The sequence below is a fragment of the Populus alba genome, chromosome 5 (assembly GCF_005239225.2).
Source record: "Populus alba chromosome 5, ASM523922v2, whole genome shotgun sequence".
In the NCBI taxonomy this organism is placed as follows: Eukaryota; Viridiplantae; Streptophyta; class Magnoliopsida; order Malpighiales; family Salicaceae; genus Populus; species Populus alba.
Window position 1 is genome coordinate 8,589,471 of NC_133288.1, and position 21,184 is coordinate 8,610,654.

The 21,184-nt window shown below is 31.0% G+C and overlaps 2 protein-coding genes across 2 annotated transcripts; both read right to left on the bottom strand.

The window, feature by feature from the left end:
* Nucleotides 1-1,903: 1,903 nt before the first annotated feature.
* Nucleotides 1,904-15,790, bottom strand: LOC118029927 (butanoate--CoA ligase AAE1). Its single transcript, XM_035033915.2, has 5 exons — nucleotides 15,658-15,790; nucleotides 15,471-15,573; nucleotides 12,811-12,979; nucleotides 12,484-12,708; nucleotides 1,904-3,361 (listed from the first exon to the last, which is right to left on the bottom strand). The coding sequence occupies exons 1-5, from the start codon at nucleotides 15,788-15,790 to the stop codon at nucleotides 1,904-1,906; spliced, it is 2,088 nt and encodes a 695-aa protein (XP_034889806.2).
* A 608-nt stretch (nucleotides 15,791-16,398) lies between these two features.
* Nucleotides 16,399-18,830, bottom strand: LOC118029926 (NAC domain-containing protein 6-like). The gene is made up of 3 exons (XM_035033914.2): nucleotides 18,533-18,830; nucleotides 18,017-18,276; nucleotides 16,399-16,945 (listed from the first exon to the last, which is right to left on the bottom strand). The coding sequence occupies exons 1-3, from the start codon at nucleotides 18,681-18,683 to the stop codon at nucleotides 16,598-16,600; spliced, it is 759 nt and encodes a 252-aa protein (XP_034889805.1). The 5' UTR covers nucleotides 18,684-18,830; the 3' UTR covers nucleotides 16,399-16,597.
* Between the last annotated feature and the right edge of the window lie 2,354 nt (nucleotides 18,831-21,184).

Sequence of the window (21,184 nt, forward strand, 5' to 3'; positions counted from 1 at the left end):
GGGTTTGTTGAATTAATGTGTATGGTTAATATTATATGCTAATAGATATGAATTGAAATAAGTTTTGATGAATTGATAAGTATTTTGCTATGAATTTTACATGAAAAATGATGATGATAAATTTACTAGTTATTAAAAATGAAGTATTTAATATTTATGTTTAATTTACTTGCACAAAACAACAAGTCATCAAGAACTACATCAATTTATGACAACCTTTTTAAGCTATGATTTTAGATGTTATGTACCATATATCAGCATAGAATTGTTGCTAAGAACTTTCCTAGTTCTTGGAAGATTTAAAAATAGATAAATGAAAGTTTGTTGTATATATCGAGAAATATATTTTTAATGAGATTAAAAATAAAATCATTATGAAGCAGTTTTAAAATATAAAATCTCGAAAAGAACAATTATAATGTAAGTTTTTTTTATTTTTTATTTTAAAAGTATTCTTAAATTAACTTTACTTGACTTGAGTTGGTATATATATTTCAAATTAATTTCTTTATATAACACATGTTTGTATAGCATATAATATCAAATATTTGTTAGTGATTTTCCCCCTCATTTAAAAAATCCTGGCTTTGCCACTGGGAACAAGATATTGTTAACTTCATTGAAGAAAATAAGATATAAAGATTTGATGAGAGTAGCTGATCTTTGTAGAGAGGGTGTTTCTCAATTGAATTATGGTTGTTACATTCCCATAAATGATCGGAGAAGCTCCATTCATTTGTTTAAAGAAGGATATTCGATCAACCAAAACTGCCAATAAGAAACTAAACAGTAACCAAACAACATGTCATCTAGGTTAAACCCTAGAAATTAAGGTTTTTCATCTGGTATTTGACAATTTCACTTTAGTCTCTATTCTTTGTAATTACTTCTTAAACTCTTAATTTCATACAATATCAACCATGCAAAACTCAATCATCAGCCTAAAGGTTGATTGCTCGTTTCATTTTAGTCCTTGGTTATAAAATTATGTATTTTGACCTTCAATTGATGAAAAAAACATTCAATTTATTCAATTTGACCCATGATTTAATCAATTTCAACCCTTGGATTCACATGTTTTTTTAGTTTGGTTCTTGGTTTTAGGGTTCTTCAATTAAGTCGCTAAATGCTCATCAAACTTTTAAATTTATGCAATTAAGCCCTAATATTTGATCAAAATAACTATTTAAAATAGCAATTCGACCCCAGAATTTAATTTATTCCAATTGAAACCTGACTTGATTTCAAAAATCAATTTTTCTTGCAATTAAGTCCTCAATAAAATTAATTAAGCTTTGCAAAATTCTCATTGAGTCCTTATCTATTCAAATTTATATTTCTTTACCCCAAATAAAAATATTATCACCAATGGGCCAATTTTACTAATCTTGTACATTTTGATCCTTCACCACCAAAATAGATAATCTTCTAGGCTTTCTTCCTTTATATCCTCTTGTATTTTGGATTTTTTTTTTCTTTTCTTGTTTTTTTATGAGGTCCAATGTGGGTAACAACAAATTTATATAGTTTAATTTTGTATGTGTTTCAATTTTTGTTTGTTACTTTCTTTTATAGGTTTATTCATTCTAGATGCATTTAATAATATCAAGTAATCATAATACTTTTAGTTGAACAAAATCAAACTTAAATAATTGCAATTATTTTTGTTTTTGTTTTGATAACATAGATAGAGGACACCCACCACCAATAAGTCACCGATAAGTCATCATAAAACAGCTTCGCATGTTGTATAAATACAATAACAATGCCATCTCCTTGATCAAGCTCTTGTAGAGATATGCCAAGCTGCATAATCCAAGAGAGGGAAGCCGAACCATGATATCTGTGAATGGAGGAAGGAGGGCATGCCATAGAACCTTCAACAATTGGCAAAAAACTACCTTCAACAATTGGCAAGGCTGGTGTTGGCACTCACCGTCTCCCTCATAGCAAATTTTTGCACCTTTCCAGAGAAATTGACTGGTAATTCCCCAAACACTATAGTTCTTGGAATCATAAGGTCTGGCAACTGATCGCCGCAGAACTGAATAATCTCTTCAGCACTAGCACCAAAACCTTCCTTCAATTTCACAAATGCACATGGCACCTCACTCAAAAGAGCATCAGGCTGTCCAACAACGGCAGCCTCTGAAACCTTTGGATGACCTAACAATACTGCTTCCACCTCTAATGTGCTTATAGCCTCTCCCCCTGAGATGATAATGTCCTTAGCTCGGTCCTTCATTTGTAAGTAACCATTCGGATGCCTTACTCCAAGGTCTCCTGTATGAAACCACCCACCCTTTAAGGTTTCTTGAGTAATTTCTGTACTCTTCAGGTACCCTGACATCAAAATGTTGCCTCTAAACATCACTTCACCAATGGTTTTCCCATCATTCGGTACGCTTTCCATGGTCTTTGGATCCTTTACATCAACCCCTTCAAGTAAGAGGTTGTGTAGTCCTTCACGCCTCCTGATTTCTTCTTGTTCAGTTTCGAACGTAGAATCCGATTCAGGTTTCCATGGCCTGATAGTTGCTGGACCAAGAGCTTCTGTCATGCCATAACCATGATACACATTAAATCCCAAACCTTCAACCTTGGTGAGAATCTCTGAACTCGGCAATGATCCGGCCACAACAACATTAACACTGCACGGAAATGGACTTTGGGAACTAGCTCTAGCTGGTGCGTTTGCAATGGTGTTCAAAATAGCTGGTGGACCGCAGAAGTGAGTTACCTTGTGAAGAGATACTGCATCGAATATGATTTCTGCCGAGACATTTCTGAGGCAGATATTGGTACCACCGAGGGCAGCCATTGCCCAAGTAAGGCACCATCCATTGCAACGAAACATGTCCACTGTCCATAGAAACACTGGCATTTGTCTCATGTCAAATCTGAAAATCTCAGCCAAGGAGTTGAGATAGGCAGCTCTGTGACTGTACACCACTCCTTTAGGTTTTCCAGTTGAACCTGAAGTGTAATTCACTGAGATCGGATCACATTCGTTGTTCGGTCGGATTATCCTAAAATCATCTCTCCCCATTTCAAGAAGACAATTGTAATCCAGGTCACTGGCAATGTGTTTGTGGTCCATTGAAGAAGATTTGTCACACTCGGGGATCACCACAAGGTGGGGTGGGTTGACTTTTTTCTGAGAGAGGAGGTCCAGTGCCTTAAGCACAGCATCAGTGAACTGGTAATCCACAAAAATGAGTTTGGCCTCCAGTTGTTCTAATGCCAAAGCCAATGTGGATGCATCTAACCTGGTGTTAAGCGCAGAAATAACTGCCCCAGCCATCGGAACACCAAAATGTAATTCAAAAAGTGCCGGAACATTAGGGGCCAAAGCTACAACCTGGTCATGGAAGACAACTATTAGAAATAACGAGAGATTTCATTATCATTTTGGCAACATGTAAGATCCAGTGACAAAACATTGGTAGAATAACTTGAGATGACGTGAAGTTTATGAATAATAGACCAAATCTCTTCTGAATTTTTTGATCAAAGGAAACTTAGTTTCTAGTTAATTTTTTTTTTTAATTTCTTATACTAATTATTTTCTTGGAATGTCATCGTTCCATTGAGGCTCCATTCATTAACAAATGGAATCTCACATAACATAACATTAAATACCACCTGATAAAAGAATGAAATTTCAAGCACACGTAGTCGTCTATACTTAAAAGGTTTCTTGTCTTCACCGATCAACATTTAGGCCATATTTGTTTTCCGGAAAGTAGTTTTTGGGAAACTATTTTTTAAATTTTCCTGTATTTGTTTGTCATTAGAAAAGTTGGTCAACGGAAAACACTTTCCGGTCAATAGAAAATACTTTCTAGTCAAAGAAAAATTTGACTTGGTTTTCAGGAAAGTGTTTTTCTTTTAGCTGTGTTTGTTTTCCGGAAAGTGGTTTCCGGGAAATTACTTTCCAAACTTTCTTGTGTTTGTTTGCCAGTAGAAAAGTTGGTCAATGGAAAACACTTTCCAGTAAAAAGAAAATTTGGCTTGGTTTTCAGGAAAGTGTTTTCCTGAAAAATTTGGGAGGGAAAATGCTTTCTGGAAGTTGTGAAAAATTTAGAAATGTCATTATTTGCTGATTATATTAAATTTAATCCTCAAACTTTTGATTGCTATATATATTTTGTTTTGAATATTTATTTTTCAATTTCATCTCTTAAAATTTTATTTTTATATTAACTTTGGTCCTTATTTTTATAATTGTTATTTGCTTTTTCCTTATCATATTTTTATTGAAATTTTTTATCTATCAAATTTGGTCCTCATTCTTTTGATTGTTACTTATTTTATTTGAAATAATTTATGAAATGTTGATTATTATTATTTTAATTTCTTCATCTTTCATTTTTTTTTTAATTTTTTAGATTTGATCTCTATTATTTTGATTATTATTTATTTTATTTGAGATAATTTATGAAATTATTTTTTTTTTCAATTTCATTCTCATTCAACTTTTTAATTTGTAAGATTTGTTCCTCATTATTTTAATAAACTTGAGAAAAATAAAATATTAATAAGTTATCTTCCAGCTCATTTTCCATGACATAACCAAACACTAGAAAGTGTTTTCCAACTCATTTTCCATTACACTACCAAACATCGGAAAATACTTTCCCGGAATTCACTTTCCTCGAAATTCACTTTCCAAAAGAAAACTACTTTCCAGCAAACAAACAGAGCCTTTAGTTTTGATAAAACCAAATTTTATGGGCTATAAAAGCCTTCCAAAGGCTTAAATATTAAAAAACAAGGCCAAGTAATGTACTTGGTTCCAGCTATCCACGGGTTCAACATCTAAACTTAGCCCACAACACTAGGTTCAATCCCCTGGTTGAGCCTGGCAGAAATAGGCCCAAATAGCACCAGGTGCTAGACACATTTCCAGCACCCCGAACACTGCGTGTCCCTAACATCTTCACAGACTTGAGCATGTGCTTAAGCCCAATGTGATTGGGCTCAAGTAGCGTGTTTGAACTTATTTTTCATTTCTAACCGGATCATGCAACTCCTTTGAGCCCAACACTCCTTTTAGAATTTTTCTAGGACCCCAATCGATTCTATCACTAATTTTGCAAGACCCCCAGGTTCTTTAATATTTTATATTAATTCAATACATATTATTTTAAGTGAAATACAACTCAATATACCACATTAATTTATAGGGATGAAATGACTTTTCAGCCCCCCTCATCTCCACAAAAGGATAATATTCATTAGCTATAAATACCTCATAGATCCACCAAGTTCAAGATTCACAATCTCTTCATTCTCAATATTTTTAGCATATATATTTTCAGAATCTATCTCCCTAAAATATTATTGTATTTCTTCTCTCTACAAAGTTATTAACTTAAGCATTTGAGAGTCTCCTCATCCATCAAAAGAGATCTTTTGCAGGTACCAGTTACAAGCCACTTTAGCTTATTAGGCACTATCCACCTTGGCTTACCAAGCACTAGCTACCAACCACATGTGCTTTCCATATCAAGCTACTAGATATATTGGTTAATCAAATTGGTAGAACTAAGAGATTAAAAATTTATCCAACACATAAGCCTTATTCCTAAGATACTTGAATTTTTTAGGACATTATCATTGGTGCTATCTATGAGAAGTTGATAAAAAAGCCATTAGTTTTTAAAATTTCTAGATCATTCCATGGCACATGACCAAGACACACTTGGGCCAAGGCGTGTGATAAATATATTTGTTACCACCATTGTTAGCACTTTTGTCCATCTATACCTTCAACAACTTATCAACCAGATGCATGTCTTTACTTAAGTTATGTTGGCAACCTAAAGACAAAATCATACCTTGTTACTCTAGCAAGTTTTGGCACCTGTGGTAACACACTTATCCCTATCACCATTGCTATTGGTCGCTCTCAGCACCTATAGGCCATTGCACTACCAAGAAAAGCTTGGGCAGAATGACCTTTAGAAGAGTATTTTTCCTCCATACTCGCCAAATCCCTCTAGGGGTTGCTCGTGCCATTACATACCCATGCATATAGTTGGTACTCCAAACACGCTCCCTCTAACTACTGCAAGATGAACCTCAGTTGCCAATTATGTTGTTTCAAGCCAAACTCCACAGGCTCCTTAATGCCCAATATATCACCTAAGTATACATTATACTTAATAGAAAGTAAGTTTAATTTGTGACAAATATATCTTTGACATATATTTTCTATCTACAGATCTCCAATGTAATCTCGAATTGACACGACTCTCTAATAAGGCTCTCAAGCCTTAAAAAATCTCTTATGATTCATCTCAAATCTCTCGTCTCTCAAGTTTAGTCTCAGACTAGCATAAATCTCCAATGAAGCTCTTAGACCTCATACAATCTTCAGGTATTGATCTCGGATCTCTCGCTCTATAGATATGATCTCATATCTTTCTCTCTCTAGTGCAATTTTGAACTAACACAACTTCTTAGTGGGGCTCCTAGGTCTCACAATGTCCCCATATATGATCTAAGATCTCTCGCTCTCTAGTGTAGTCTTGGACTGGCACAACTCGCGAAAAGGGCTCTCGTGCCTCACTTTATCTCTAGGGATGATCTTAGATCTCCCACTCTCAAGAACAATCTCTCTTTAATTAGGGTTTTCCAATCTCCATACCATTGTCAAGGAAGCCATAAGTCTTCCACTCCAAAAATAATAACTCTTTAGTGTTGTGATCACACACCTTATGTCATTCTAGGAAGGTCACATATCTCCTGCACTCTATTGAACACTCTTTAATAGGAGGATTTCATGCCCCCTGTTGTCTTAGGGAGGTCGCATACCTCTCACACTTCAATACAACCACTTTCAAATAGAAAGGCTCCTAAACCTTAAACCATTGTCAAAAAGGCTACATGCCTCCCACTCTAGTGTGATCTTTCTTCGGTAAGGGCTTCTCAGCCTCACACCATTGACTAAGAGGCCACGAGCCTCCCTCTCTCCAGTATGATCTTATATTAGTATGGGGCTTCCAAGCCTCACACTATTATAAGGAATGACTCTTAAGGAGTTTTCCCTTAACCCGTTAGAAACCCTCTACCTCTTATAAATTTTTCTAAGTATGGGTGTCACCATAGATTCGCTCCCCTTCGCCCCATATAAATTTTTCTAAGTATATGTATTGTCATCAGTTTGGTCCTTTTCGCCCCTTATAAATTTTTTTATGTATGGGCGTTACCATGAATCCATCCCTTTTCACCTTTTATAAACTTTTCTATGTATAGGCGTCATCATAGGTTCGCTCCTCTTTACCTTTTAAAATACATATTATTTTGAGTGGAATACAACTTACTATACCACATTAATTTATATGGGTAAAATGACTGTTCAACCCCTCCTCTCCACAAAAAGGATAATATTTGTCTACTATAAATACTTCTTGAATCCACCAAGTTCAAGGTTCATATTCTTTTTATTCTCAATATTTTTAGCATATATTTTCAGAGTCTCTCTCTTTAAAATATCATTGCACTTTCTCTCTCTATAAAGTTGTTAACTTGAGCATCTAAGAGTCCTTACATCCATCAAAAGATATCTTTTACATGTATCAACTACAAGTCACCCCGGCTTACTAGGCACGAGGCACAAACCACCTTGACTTATCAAACACTACATACCATTCACCTAGACTTTCCACATCAAGCTACTAGATACCTTGATTTATTCCTAAGCTACTCGAAGTTTTTAGAACATCATCAAGTTTGACCAAAGATTTTCTAAGTCAGACTCATCACTTACTAGCTACTCTTAACCATGAGTCCTCCTCGGTTGGTTGGATCATGTGGTTATGATATGCATTTGAGTTTGTTAAAATGGATGAAACCTTGATAGAGAGGTGACATTTTCCACACAAAAAAAAAATAGTGAACAAAACATAAGGATACAAATGAAAATTTTCAACCATTTGACTAAAACATAAAGCAGCAACTTTGTGGGCAATTTAGACTATGTTTGGTAATGAGGTTGCATCTGCGTTTTGTTTAAAACGCAATTGCAACCTGTTTAGTAAAGAAAAATACACAGTTTACTGTGTATAGGCCTACATGTTTTTGCGTCTGAGATGCAGGAAAAGAAAAGGCAGCAAAATGCTGCTTCTTGTGCATTGTTCACTCAACAATGCAATTAGCATGAATAATGTACATTGATACACTATTCATGTGAACAGTGCAAGCGAATTGCATTGTTCACTTAAAAAACAATGAACAATGCAATTCACTCATATTGTTCACGAGTGAATTGCATTGTTTACTTAATGAACAATGCAATTCACTTGCATTGTTCACGTGAATAATATTTTTTTTCAATGTGTTAATTTTTTTAACAGTTTTTTTTTTTTAAAAAAACTAGTTTACAATGAATTATATTCACTCACACTATAATATCAATTTTATACCTAATAACATTTTATCTAATTTTATTATACGCTCAAAAAATTATGAAAACAGTTGTTTTTATTGGATGAATTTTGTACGTAATGGAATTATAAAAAGTTTAATGGAATAATAAAATTTTTTGATATAAAATATTATTTATTTTATGATGTAATATGAGTAATTAATTCTACAATATTTAAATTTAAAACCATCAATATTAATATATATTTTTTAAAATTATTTTTATAACCTCAATTTTAAAAGCATTCTTAACCAAACACATTAAACTACTTTTTCTTCAACCTCAATTTCAATCACAGTTTTAATCAAACACCTAATTTTTCAAACAAACATCAACTAAAAGTATTTTTTATAAAACAACTTTTTTTCAAACCACAACAACTATCGCAATACAAAACACACTCTAAGTCCGTTTTTCTTCTTCTAATTATTGTTATATGTAGGCAATGTTGGATCCTAAATAAATTTTAGAAGAGGTGTCATTAAGTTTAACAAATTTGAACTTAAAGCTTAAAGTAGAGAATGAAAGTGTTACAAAAAAAAAAAAGACAAAATGAAAATTATGTAATGCAACAAAACTATAAAAATACTATATTGAAAGATTACGTAGCAATCCCTTAAAATATAGTAAGTATGTTCTTTAAAGTCAAAATAGTAAGCTAAATCTTTTTAATTCCATAATTTTGATAAAATAAGAATTAGATTTTCAGCAACTAATTCTACAAAACAAGCTGTAGAATAATAATAATAATAATAATAATAATAATAATAATAATAATAATAATAATAATAATTATTATTATTATAATTAAAATTAATTGCAATATTTAATTTGAACTTATTCTCTAATATATAGTTTACAATTTATATTGTTTGTGATTTGATGATTATCTAAAACCTTATGCTTATCATATAATTGGAAATAACAAATTCAAGACATTTTAAAGAGTATATATATTTGTAACAAAATATGAATAGTAGTATACATGGGTTTGAGAGTAGGAATAAATTGTTTGAGAGTAGGAATAAATTTTGTTATGTAGTGAGTAGGTAAATGATATAAATGGTGGAATAAATTTTGTTATGTAGTGAGTAGGTAAATGATATAAATGCTGGAATAAATTTTGTTATGTAGTCAATAAGATGAAAGATAATAATAAAAGGTTAGTTGTTATACTATCAGATAAGACAATAATAAAAAGTTAGTTGTTATATTATCAGATAATCATTTACATTTAGAAGCTTAAGTATGTAAATGAAATTTTAAAATATGATCTATATTATTATTTAAAATGTTTATTTAAGTAAAAAAAATTTAGGCTTGAAATTTGTATATGATCATACTAATTTGTGCTTAGTTTTTATCAAATAAAATAAAGTATTGAGATTTAAATTCATAACCACTTGGTGAATGAGATTGTTATACCGTGTCAAAAAACCTTCTAAACTAAAAAAAACTTTAAAATTTTAGATTAAATTTTAAAATATAATTTATATTATTTTTTTAACATTAATATTTTTTTATACCAGACAAAATAGTTTACAAAGTAAATTTTGTAGTAAAATCAATTTATTTGAACAAAAATTTGGTAATATTTATAACAAACCCTTGAAATCTAATAATGATATTCTTTAAAGGCATTCAGCTTCACCGAATCATTTTAGTTCCATGAATCATAATAATAGGTAAGAATAAAATTTCATCAACTAAATTTTCCGAAAGGACCAAATAAATAACTTTCTAAGAACATAAAAATTAGTAGGTTTTTTTTTTTTTAAAAAAAAAAAAAACAAAGTGCAACATATTGCAAAATAACGTCAAAAGGAGGAGACGTGCAAGACACTACTAATTTGCCAGCGTTTTATTCTTGTAACGTTCTAGAGTATGCGTTTTGATTTTCTGGTGGAATGGGTCAATGAAGCAGATGGTGAATATATATATATATATATATCATTTATTTTTGTTTTTGTTTATAATATTGAGCATGATTAGATAAGCATCTGTTAATGTAATCAAAGACACGTTGGATGCAATTTACATGCAAGAAAAGATGCACTTGCACATGATGGCACGTTCAAAGTAACCTCTTGACTTTGCTTTGTAAGTCAATGGGACCACCTACCTCTTAGACTATACTAGATTATTTATTGTGCTGTACTTTTGGTCAAATTATTATTTTTTTAAATTAAATAAATATTCAAATATTATTAACATCTTTCCAAAAAAAATATTTGTTGAGATTGATCTAATATGATTCAGTTAATTTGATAAATTTAAAGATAATTTGAATAAAAAAAAACATAAATTGAATTTTAAAATGATATTTAAAAAAAAATATCGAGACGAAACTTATTGAATCGACGTAGATCAACTTAAATTAATATGTAAAATCTGTAATTTAGATTGTAAGATTGTGATAACCTTATAAAAAACAAATTAAAAAAAAAATTAAAGTATCTATTGTGATAACCTTATAAAAAACAAAATAAAAAAAAAATTAAAGTCTAATTCTCAATCAATTTAGTGTTGAAAAATAAAATTGAGAAAAATCAACTAAAAAAAACAAACAAAAAACTCAAGTTAACCTTTTAAAACTAGATCATGAGACTAGGATAACCCAATAAAAACACATTAAAACAAATTATAAAATTTAATTTTCAATCAATCCAACATTGAGAGATGAAATTGAAAAATAAAATCAATTAAAAAAGATAAAAAAAAATACTCAAGTCAACTCAATTTAATCCGTCAAATCTTTGACTCAGTTTATCAGATTGGGATAAAATTTTAGAAAATAAACAAAAACAAATTATAAAATTTAATTTTTAATTAACTTAAATGTTGAAGGATAGAATTAAAAAAATCAATTATAAAAAACTAATATTAAAAAATAAAATTAAAAATATATATTTTATTGCAATAACAATATATACTTTCTGACGAAGGTAACAATGATTTCCCCTTCTGTTAATATTTTACATATTAGTATATGCATGCAAATCAAGTTTAAATAAATAAACTGAATGAATTAACATATGATTTTTATGATTAAGCAATTATCAATCAATGAGCGTCATTAGCATATACTAAATATTAGCAAATACATTTTTCCCTTGCAAGAGAAACTAAGTTTTCTTCCCTTCTCTAATATTTTGAGAGTTTCTTGAGTAGTTTTAGATCTTTTTTTAGATGTTGTCATTGGTGATGATATTTTTCTTTTTCAATTTTTTTTTAATGTTTTGTCCCTTTTGTTTTTACCACTAAAATATGATGTTTTTGTGATGTTTTAGTCTACTTTATTTAATAATTTCCTTTTAAAAAATTGTATATTTCTTGTTTTCATGGATTTTAAAAGAATTTCAAGTACAAGATGTGAATTATATATAGAACTTTAATTTCCTTATAAAATCTTCATTACATGTTTTCTAAAACTTTAATATGGCATATCAAACCGTTTTATTCTCTATATTTAGAGAATCTTATTATACCCTGATCAGCTTCAATGCTCGATATAAAATTCTTATTTAAAAAAAAAAAAAAAAAAAACTTGTATCACTTAAAAGAGGAGGGAGTAAACAAATCAATAGGCCAAAGTCTCAAAAGAACAAGAAAAGACAGAAGATTGTCAGGAAGGAAACAAGCCGAGAATTGGTAAAAAGAAAAAGAAAAATCAATATGAGAAGACTAAGAGAGAGTCGTCGTCTTTGTTAATATCTTCTCAGACTCTCTTGCATGTCGCGATTTAAGTGGTTCGACTTTAGGGCTTGACATTAATTAGCAAGTCTTTTTTTTAGCCTCAGTGACGTCCTGTTAGGTTTTTTTTTTCTAGGTCTATTCATCAAAACATAGCTATTCAAGCACTCGAAAGCGAGACACTTCACCAAACATTTTATGGCATAAAACGCTATCATCTACAACGCTGACAAGCATCCTCTCAACAATGGCGATTTGGCTAAAAAAACAGGAGACACTGAACAATATATTTGCAAGAAATATAATAGATATTGACAAGAATTCATAACAAATTAGGTGTGGAGAGCAAAACTTACAATATCACCTGGGCAAATCTTCAACTGAACCAAAGCAGAAGCAACCTTGACACATCTGTCAAATGTGTCTTTCCATGAAAACCTGACATTACTGCCATACACAATGGAAACTTTATCCCCGTAAACGGTAGCAGCCCTCTCTAGGAAACTTATTGGTGACAAGGGCACGTAGTTTGCAGGGCAGTGATAAATTCCCTCCATTTCTGACGTTTCTCGAGGGATGTTCTTCGAATGCGATACAGGGGAATGCTTATAAATACAGAGGGGGAATCTATGGCATCATAAGTCAGCCCATGTCTCTTTTTTTATATCGAAAAATGCTTTCACTTGTACATAATTAACGCATTTAATAATTCCTCGTCCTCGGTGGATCATCCTCGCTGTATATTGGGACTTGAAGGGCCATGTTAATGCAGCAAGTGCTGATTCTTTGAATCGCTTTTGAAACTCTTTCCCTACCTCCAATGTTGAATTCGTATTGAAGGGAACACAGTATCTAGATGTTCTGAAACTGGCATTAAAACTGGTGTAACTTCTTTAAGAGAAACTAGAAGAATTGTGAACCATAAAATTTCCCAGAAACTATATGAAAATAGATTTTAAGAATATATGGAATGTTGTCTACTTCTTTATGAACACGTCCAATTTAATCCATCTCTCTTCGATGCAGGTTGATCCAGACCAAGTGATAAACATAAGAATTGTAGCGTTTTGAGTGAGATTTTTAGTGCCACTAGACTCAGTTGATTTTCCCGACTAGAAGAACAGTTGTCCTCAAAACACCAAGGACTGCTCTGAAGAATTTATCCTTTTGCTACTATTCACTCAACCCCAATACAAATATAAAATAAACAAATTTAGGCCTAAAAATGAAAAATATATGTATAAAAAATAATTAAAAAACCCTAATAAAATACAAAATATGTAAATATTTTGAGCTCATCATGCCCTAACACATGCACACTCTAACCATCGACCTATATGCTCCCTATTTGTATTGTTTTCAAACTTGACCAAGGCACAAGGAAGTTGACTTGCAAGATCGCCTTGGGTTTACACCGCTGACCAATCTTAATCTTTTTAGAACTATTTAAGTGAGAGCATATATATATATCGGGACATGTATAAGATGATGATCTATGCTTGAAGGGGTAAAGCCAGAGGAAACTCTTGTAGAGACATAAAGATACTAATATGTAAATCATTGATTTGACATGGGTATAATGTAAAAAGACTAATCAAACCATTTTATAGTTGGTTGCCGTTAAAAATTTTCCAGTATAGTTAGAGCTTGGTGCAAGTTCTATAAGTAAAATAATTGGTGTAATGCCCTCAATTTATTTTTAAACTTTAAATGGGTAGAATGGAATGACTGCTTTTTTAACTTGCATAATGAAATTGAGAGCTTTAAATAGACCATTTTTTATAGGTTTTAAAAAATCAGTTTTAGTTGTTGTTAGTTGGGTTCAAATATGTGTTTGATTAAAACTACAACTGAAATTATTGTTGAATAAAAAACAATTAAAAGGTGTTTGGTTAAAATTGTTGTTGAAAGTGTTCTTAATAATAAAATGACTAAAAAAACATGCATAGTTTCATAGTTTTGAATTACATTATTGTGCACTAGATTATTCATACGTCATAATTACAACAATATGATATTAAGGTCTTACTTTTATTGTTTCATTAAACGAGCTGCAATCTCATTATAAATATAATTCATTCGAGAAGGCCTCTTTTGTTTGTGGCTTTGTGAGCATGTAACCACATCGGTAAAAAAATCTTTTCTTCTTTGGAGCTAATATTCGATTCATGATAGACTTGAAAGTTGGTTGGCTGTGTTGGTCTAAAATAAAATAAATGAATAGCGTTGATATGCTCAGGATATTGAAAGTTTCTTGATTACCAAAAAAAATAATTCAAGAGTTACTTAGAATTTTGAAAGAGAAAAAATAGTCCAAAAATTTATATTCGAAAATCTTGTTTAACTATGAAACTTGACAAACATATGCGCCCATGTATAATGGCATGTTTTCCTAGCTATACTTATTCCTAATTCATTTCTAGCATCTACTAATTTCTCTTTAATTACCTCTTATTTTTTTGTTTTCAACAAAACATGAAACAAGGGATCCTAAAATAGAGTAACCCCCAAAAACAATCAAATCCTCTATAGTAATAATAGTTTCTCCCCATTAAAAAAAATTAATGGTGTTAAATCAACATTTTTTCTATAAAAAAAATAATTAGATTGAACCACTAATAGCATTGAAGGATTGAACTTTAAAAAAAAAAAATCAACCAAGTAGAGTTCAATAAAAGCAAAATGTTAAACACCCAAGCTAACAAAAAAAAGTGAATATCAAGTTAATAGATTTAAATTTCTATTGACAATACTACATAAAAAAATGCATGACTTTATCACTTCAGAATCTAAGATCATCTATTCTTGACTATCCATTATCCAAATGATCATCAACAAACACAAGAACAAAAAACAAATTAAATTAATAATTAATGGGTTGCCAGTAGAAAAAGTGAACAAGGAATGGGAACAAGATCAATAAGGTAAAAGTCAAGCCACCATTAAAGTGCCTAGTTTCATCAACTCCAGGCCACAAAACAAACTAAGAAAGGAAGAAAAGAACTTTAGTTAAAGAACATCAATCAGGTAAGAAGATATATTTTTATCTCTCTTGTTGTGTTTCTTATTTCTCTTCTTATGATTTAAGAAGAATTAAAGGGTGTTTGAGCAAAAACTTTAGCAAAAAGATAGTGAAAAACACACAATAAGAAAAATGATAGAAAAAAGATTTTCTTATATTAAAAGGCATTTAAGCAGTCAAAGCCAAATGGTGGTGGTAACTCGTATTAGACATCGAAGGATATCTAAGGGGATGGTGAGAACCCTCTCCAATTACATCACCACCTCAAGGCTCGTCTCACCAAGACCAGACCTCTCACCAACAATGACCTTTATGACTTACCTCCCATTCTTATTTAGGGTAGGAAAGGTGAAAGAGGCACGATCAATAACCATGAAGGAAAAAGCATCTTTAACCTTAAAGAGAGAACTCCATAGTTGTGGCCCTAGTGATCATAAAAAAGAATAAAGATAAAGGGACAAACACCTCCACTACCAAGGACTCAACATATGCCTCCTAGGGTGGACACCTTTTTTTCTCTTAAAACGAGTAACAACGCCCACAATCATTTTTGAAGGAGTCAAGTCAGTGTGACTCCTGGCCTGAAGGGTACAGCTCCCTTCAGCCTTTGTCTCGATGAGAATACGAGCTCCCACCATCATTTTCTTAGAAGTTGGGCCCTTATAAGCAAGGAGCTCATCCACAAGAATCAGATCATGCTTATTATTTCTTCAGTAAGGGAGGACATTTTCCAATGATCTAACAGAGGACTCTCCTCCTCCCTTGGTTGGCAAACCTATCTAGCAAAAGACTCTTTTCTAATGAGAAAGTGTTTAAAGAGGACAAACAAATTGATTTTAGCTTCAACACTTACTGATTTGACTTGGTTGGTAAATCAAATATTATTTTCTATACTATTATTTTTCAATTCAAATTTATAAAATGATAGTTTAAAAAATTATTCATGTAGACATATTTGTTTGAATATAAATAATTTATTGAAAGCTGTTAAAAAGAAAAAATTGATTATGCCTTGGAATATAATTGATAGTATGTACAAGAGATTGAATAGGTGTTTGGTAGGGCATTTCAACTAGAGTTTTTAAAAATTTTGATTTTTTTTTGCTTCAAATTATTTTTTAAAATACTTTTAAATTATTTTAAAGTGCTGATATCAAATATAAATTTTTAAAAATAAAAAAATATTACTTTAATATATTTTAAAGCAAAAAATATTTTAAAAAGCAATCACTGTCATTATTCTAAACATCTCCTAGAAAGCTCAATCCAAATTAGATAGAAGTTACCTGGTATTTTTAAAATTATTTTCCCCTAACCATTTCAATCATAAACATCAACCAACATCAAACTGAAAATCCCACCAAATTACAAATGGTATAATGCAAGAACTAAATGGAAAAATACTTAGTATCTAGCAAAATGTCAAGGGATATCTAGCTTAGGTCTCCTTAGTTAGGCCAAAATGAATCTATGGTCCAATCCAGGGCTAATTTTGGTGACAGAAGCTCGGAGTAGTTCTCTTTGATGGGTCCAACTCCCATTATTTGGGATGGGTAATCAATTTTGTTGTCTTCTTCTTCTATTACTGCCACTCCCTCTACTTTGTGAACAACATTATTTTGTTCCAACAAGAGCTTGTTGAAGCTCTTTTGGTGGTCATAAAAAGAGCAACTCTCTTGCATTAGAGGAGATAAGGATGTGATGTTAGGTGCTCTAACAATTTCTTCTATAGCTGCCCTTTGCTCCAAAACCTTCAAGGATGTTGCCTTTCTATATACTTTGCAAAGCACCATCTCCTGCATCGCATAAATTCAACAACAATATCAGCAATAAAAAATTTCTCATTTACATCTTCGTGTATGTGAGCATTCTCAAGCAATTAAAGCACAATTTGACCTCGAATTATATTACATGCTCTTTATTTTTGCAAGGTTTGATGTTTCACTTGACTTATAGGACCTGTTTGTTTGTTAGAAAATACTTCTTCTTTGAAAAGTAGTTTTCTATGGAAAATAGATTTTTTAAAAGTGAATTATTTTTTGACACGTGGTAATGTCATGGAAAATAAGTTGGAAAATACTTTCTAGTCTTTGACTATATCATGGAAAATAAACTAGAAAATAATTTGTTATTTTTTTTCAAGTTTATTAAAAGAAAGATAATTAAATCTAATAGATAAAAAAGGTTGAAGAATGATGAAATTGAAAAAAAAAATCTAATTTCATAAATTATTTTAAATAAAATAAATATCAATTAAAATAATGGAAACCAAATCTACAAATAAAAATTGAAATATGATGAAATAAAAAAAATATGATTTCATAAATTATTTCAAATAAAATAAATCGCAATCGAAAGAATGAGAACCAGGTATGATAGATAAAAATAAGTTCAATTTAAAAAAAATATAAGAGAAAATAAAATATTAGATTTGATATAAATCAAATTCTAAGGGATGAAATTAAAAAAAAATCAAAAACAAAATATATATCAATAAAAAAGATCAAGGATCAAATTTGATAGAATCAGCAAATAACAATATATTTTTGAATTTTTAACTTTTAAAAAGTGTTTTCTCTCCAAAATAAAAGAAAAACATTTTTCTGGAAACCAAAACAAGTTTTCTTTTGACTAAAAAGCATTTTTATTGATTATTTTTTTTTAATAATAAATAAACACATAAAAATTTAAAAAATAATATTCAAAAAACTATTTTCCACGAAACAGGATTGAACCTTTGCTTTCCGAAATTATTAGTCTTTTTCTTTTTATCAAACACAAGGAAAACAAATAGAAGATTACCTTGACTTTCCACCACCTATTCATACCCTAAAGATTAATCAACAAGTGAAAGTTCTTAACAATACCTTTGATAAGTAGCAGTTGCTGGGCAATCTGTACTCATTCATGACCCAATCCGTTTTGCTCCCTCGTGGAGCTCTTCCCCTGTAGAAAACCATAGTTTTTCTATGACCCAACAACCTTTTCGGATCCATCAAGCATCGGATGGGCCGGTCGGAACCAGTCGCCTTCCAGTAACCTTTCTCGGTTGTCCTCCGGGGTCTCCCAAGAACGCTCTCCCTGTGCACGAGGAAGTACCACTCCCTCTCCCCTATCTTCGATAATCCTGTATCAATCAAACCAAGCCCAGATCAGCAATATTTGTATGCATGCTCCAAGTAGAACAGTGCACATTTTGGCTTAAGAAATATGAATCTACACATGAAATCGTCCATGAACACCTCCTCCTCAGCATCCCTCAAGATAAATTAACAGCTGATCAGAGATTGAAGGAAACACGTTCTAGCAGAAACAGCAAGCTCCCAGAAAATAAAATAAAGAACTGGAGAGGCAATTGATTGATAATATGACAGTAGCAGTACCTGGCAATTCCCAAGGTTCGTGATTGTATATGTTGAGGAAACCGATGATATCAGCCGTGTCTTGACCTAAGACAGTCTTTGTAAGGTAGAAATCTAAGAGTTCTTCTTCTGTTGGGTGGAATCGAAAACCTGGGAGCCCATCAAACTCCATTTTTTTTGGTGATATTACTACGGTGACACAATAGTTGAGTGACTTCTAGAGCTGGTCAAGAGTGCACAAAAGCTAGAGAGCAAAGCTCAATCAATTTATGTATCGCAGGTTCCCTATTTATATATGCATGAAAAATGTTTGTTGGAGCTTGGAGATAGAGAGTTGAGGTAAAGATCCTATGAAAAATGGCGGGTCTCACACGGTGTGTAAAAGACTTTAGACGAGAAAAGGACCCTTTTCATTGCCCGACCAAGACTTGACTTCAATTGTCCAATAATTTAAAGAAAAATGATAGAAACACCTCGACTAGCCTTCGTTTCCTACCACTTTTCTTGGATCGGTGGCTCCAAACTTCATTGCAACTTTTTCTATAGAGTATGATAATTATTTTTTAAAATATTTTTTATTTTAAATATATTAAAATAATATTTTATTTTTATTTTTAAAAATTATATATTAATATATTAAAACAATCTAAAAATATAAAAATAATTGATTTTAAATAAAAAATAAATTTTAATTTTTATAAAACATTGTTTGAAAGGCAATTTCAAAAAACACCTAAAACAGTTTTCTAGAAATTTTAAATTTGTGACAATTTCAAGAGTTTTAGTTCCATACACGGAGTACTAATAATATACTTGCTCGTCTTATATTTAATAATTCATCAATTCTTTTTATTTTTTATTTATTTATTTATTTATTTATTTATTTATATTTATTTAAGAACAACATAAATAAAAGAAAAAAATTACTCTGATTTTCAAATATTTAAACTAGAAACAACTTTGTCTTCAAAATAAACTTTATGACTTCACTTTCAAATTTTGAACAAAAATAATAAAATATATCCCATGATTCTTTTTCTTTCTTTCCTTTCCCTTTCCCCCTCTCTTCCCCTTCTCCTTCTTTCTCCTCTTCCTTCCCTTTTCTCTCTTTATCAGCGCAGTTTCGCTAAACTGTCGCCGTTGAACAATTTATGTTGCTGAACTCTGAAACAACAATGGCTGATAGATGATGTAAATTATCTTGGAAATGGTAATGATAAAGACACAAGTTCTCTCTCTCTGCCCCGGCACACCAGACCAATCTGGAAGAATTGTCTTTAAATGATAACAATTTCGGAGGGTTGCTACCTAAAATGGTTTTGAACTTCTCAGAAAACCTATAGAGAACAACCATGGAAGAAACCAAATACTTGGAAGCATAGGCGGAGGCATGCCAAAGGCTAGGGTGGGCTTTAGCCTAGGTCAAGATTTTATCAATATTTTTTTTAACTAGTTTTATATAAAAATAATTTATAATTCTCAATTAAGTTATCAAAAAATTCTGAAAATTTACGTGGAGCCTTCTAATATGATATTTTAGCTTGGGTTAAAATTTCAGAATTTTTAGAGAAATTTAGAAATTTGATGAAAAATCACAATTTGATCAATTTTACGTTATTAGATGTAATTTTCAATCCGACCATCAGATTGAGTTGAAATTTTACGAGGGATCTTAAAATATATTGAATAAAATCTAGTTAAGATTTTAGAATGAACGGAGCTTAGTAGTGCTAACAAAAAAAAAGATCGTCAAATAAAAGCAAAATGACTCATTAAGAGTAAAATGGTTATTTGCCATTAAAAAATAAAACAAATAAGCTCCTCTTTCCTTTTATATGTTGCCGACTGAGCAGAAGCAGAATAGAAGAAGAAAGAAAAGAAAAGGCGAGAGAGAAATAGAAAAAATTAAGGGAAAAACATTAAAAAATTCCAAGAAAAAAAAAAGTGAGAAAATAACCTTGTAAACTAACAAAGTCCAACTTATAAAATATTAATCTAGGGAAGAATCAAGTGAATGAAGAAGGAATTAAAAGAGGAAAAAAAATTAATTACTTTGTTTTTCAGTTGACATGAGATTGTTATTTTATCCCTGTTGAGGGGTTGTTACAATATCGATTCAGATTCAATTATAGATGAATTATATTCCACAAAACATCGAAGGATGTAACTTTAATAGTGAGTTTATTTTTATTTTTGCTTTATTTTTATGTACTTTCAAATTTATTTTTTAATATTTTGGATAGTATATTTGAATTAAAACTTTACTATTAATTTTAAAAATTTATGTACATAAATTAATAATCGATCTTAAAAAATATTTTTATATTTATTTATAGCCTAGGATAAAAAAAATTCCTGACTCCGCCCGTGCTTGGAAGCATTCCAGTTGATATAGGAGATCTCAATGGCTTAACTTGACTGGCGTGATTACAGATTCTATTGGTAAATTACAATTAAAACATAGGTGTACTGGAACTTGGTGGGGAAAATAATTCCGGTAACATCCCATCTTCTCTGATGAGGAATGTTACCTCCTTGTCAGCGTTCATTTACATGGAAATAATTTACGAGGGAGAAGCCCATCAAATCTTGGAAATTACCTCAACTTGTTGTCTTTGACTGTCGAACAAAAACAATTTGACTGGTCAAGTCCCAAAATTCTTGAGAGAATTG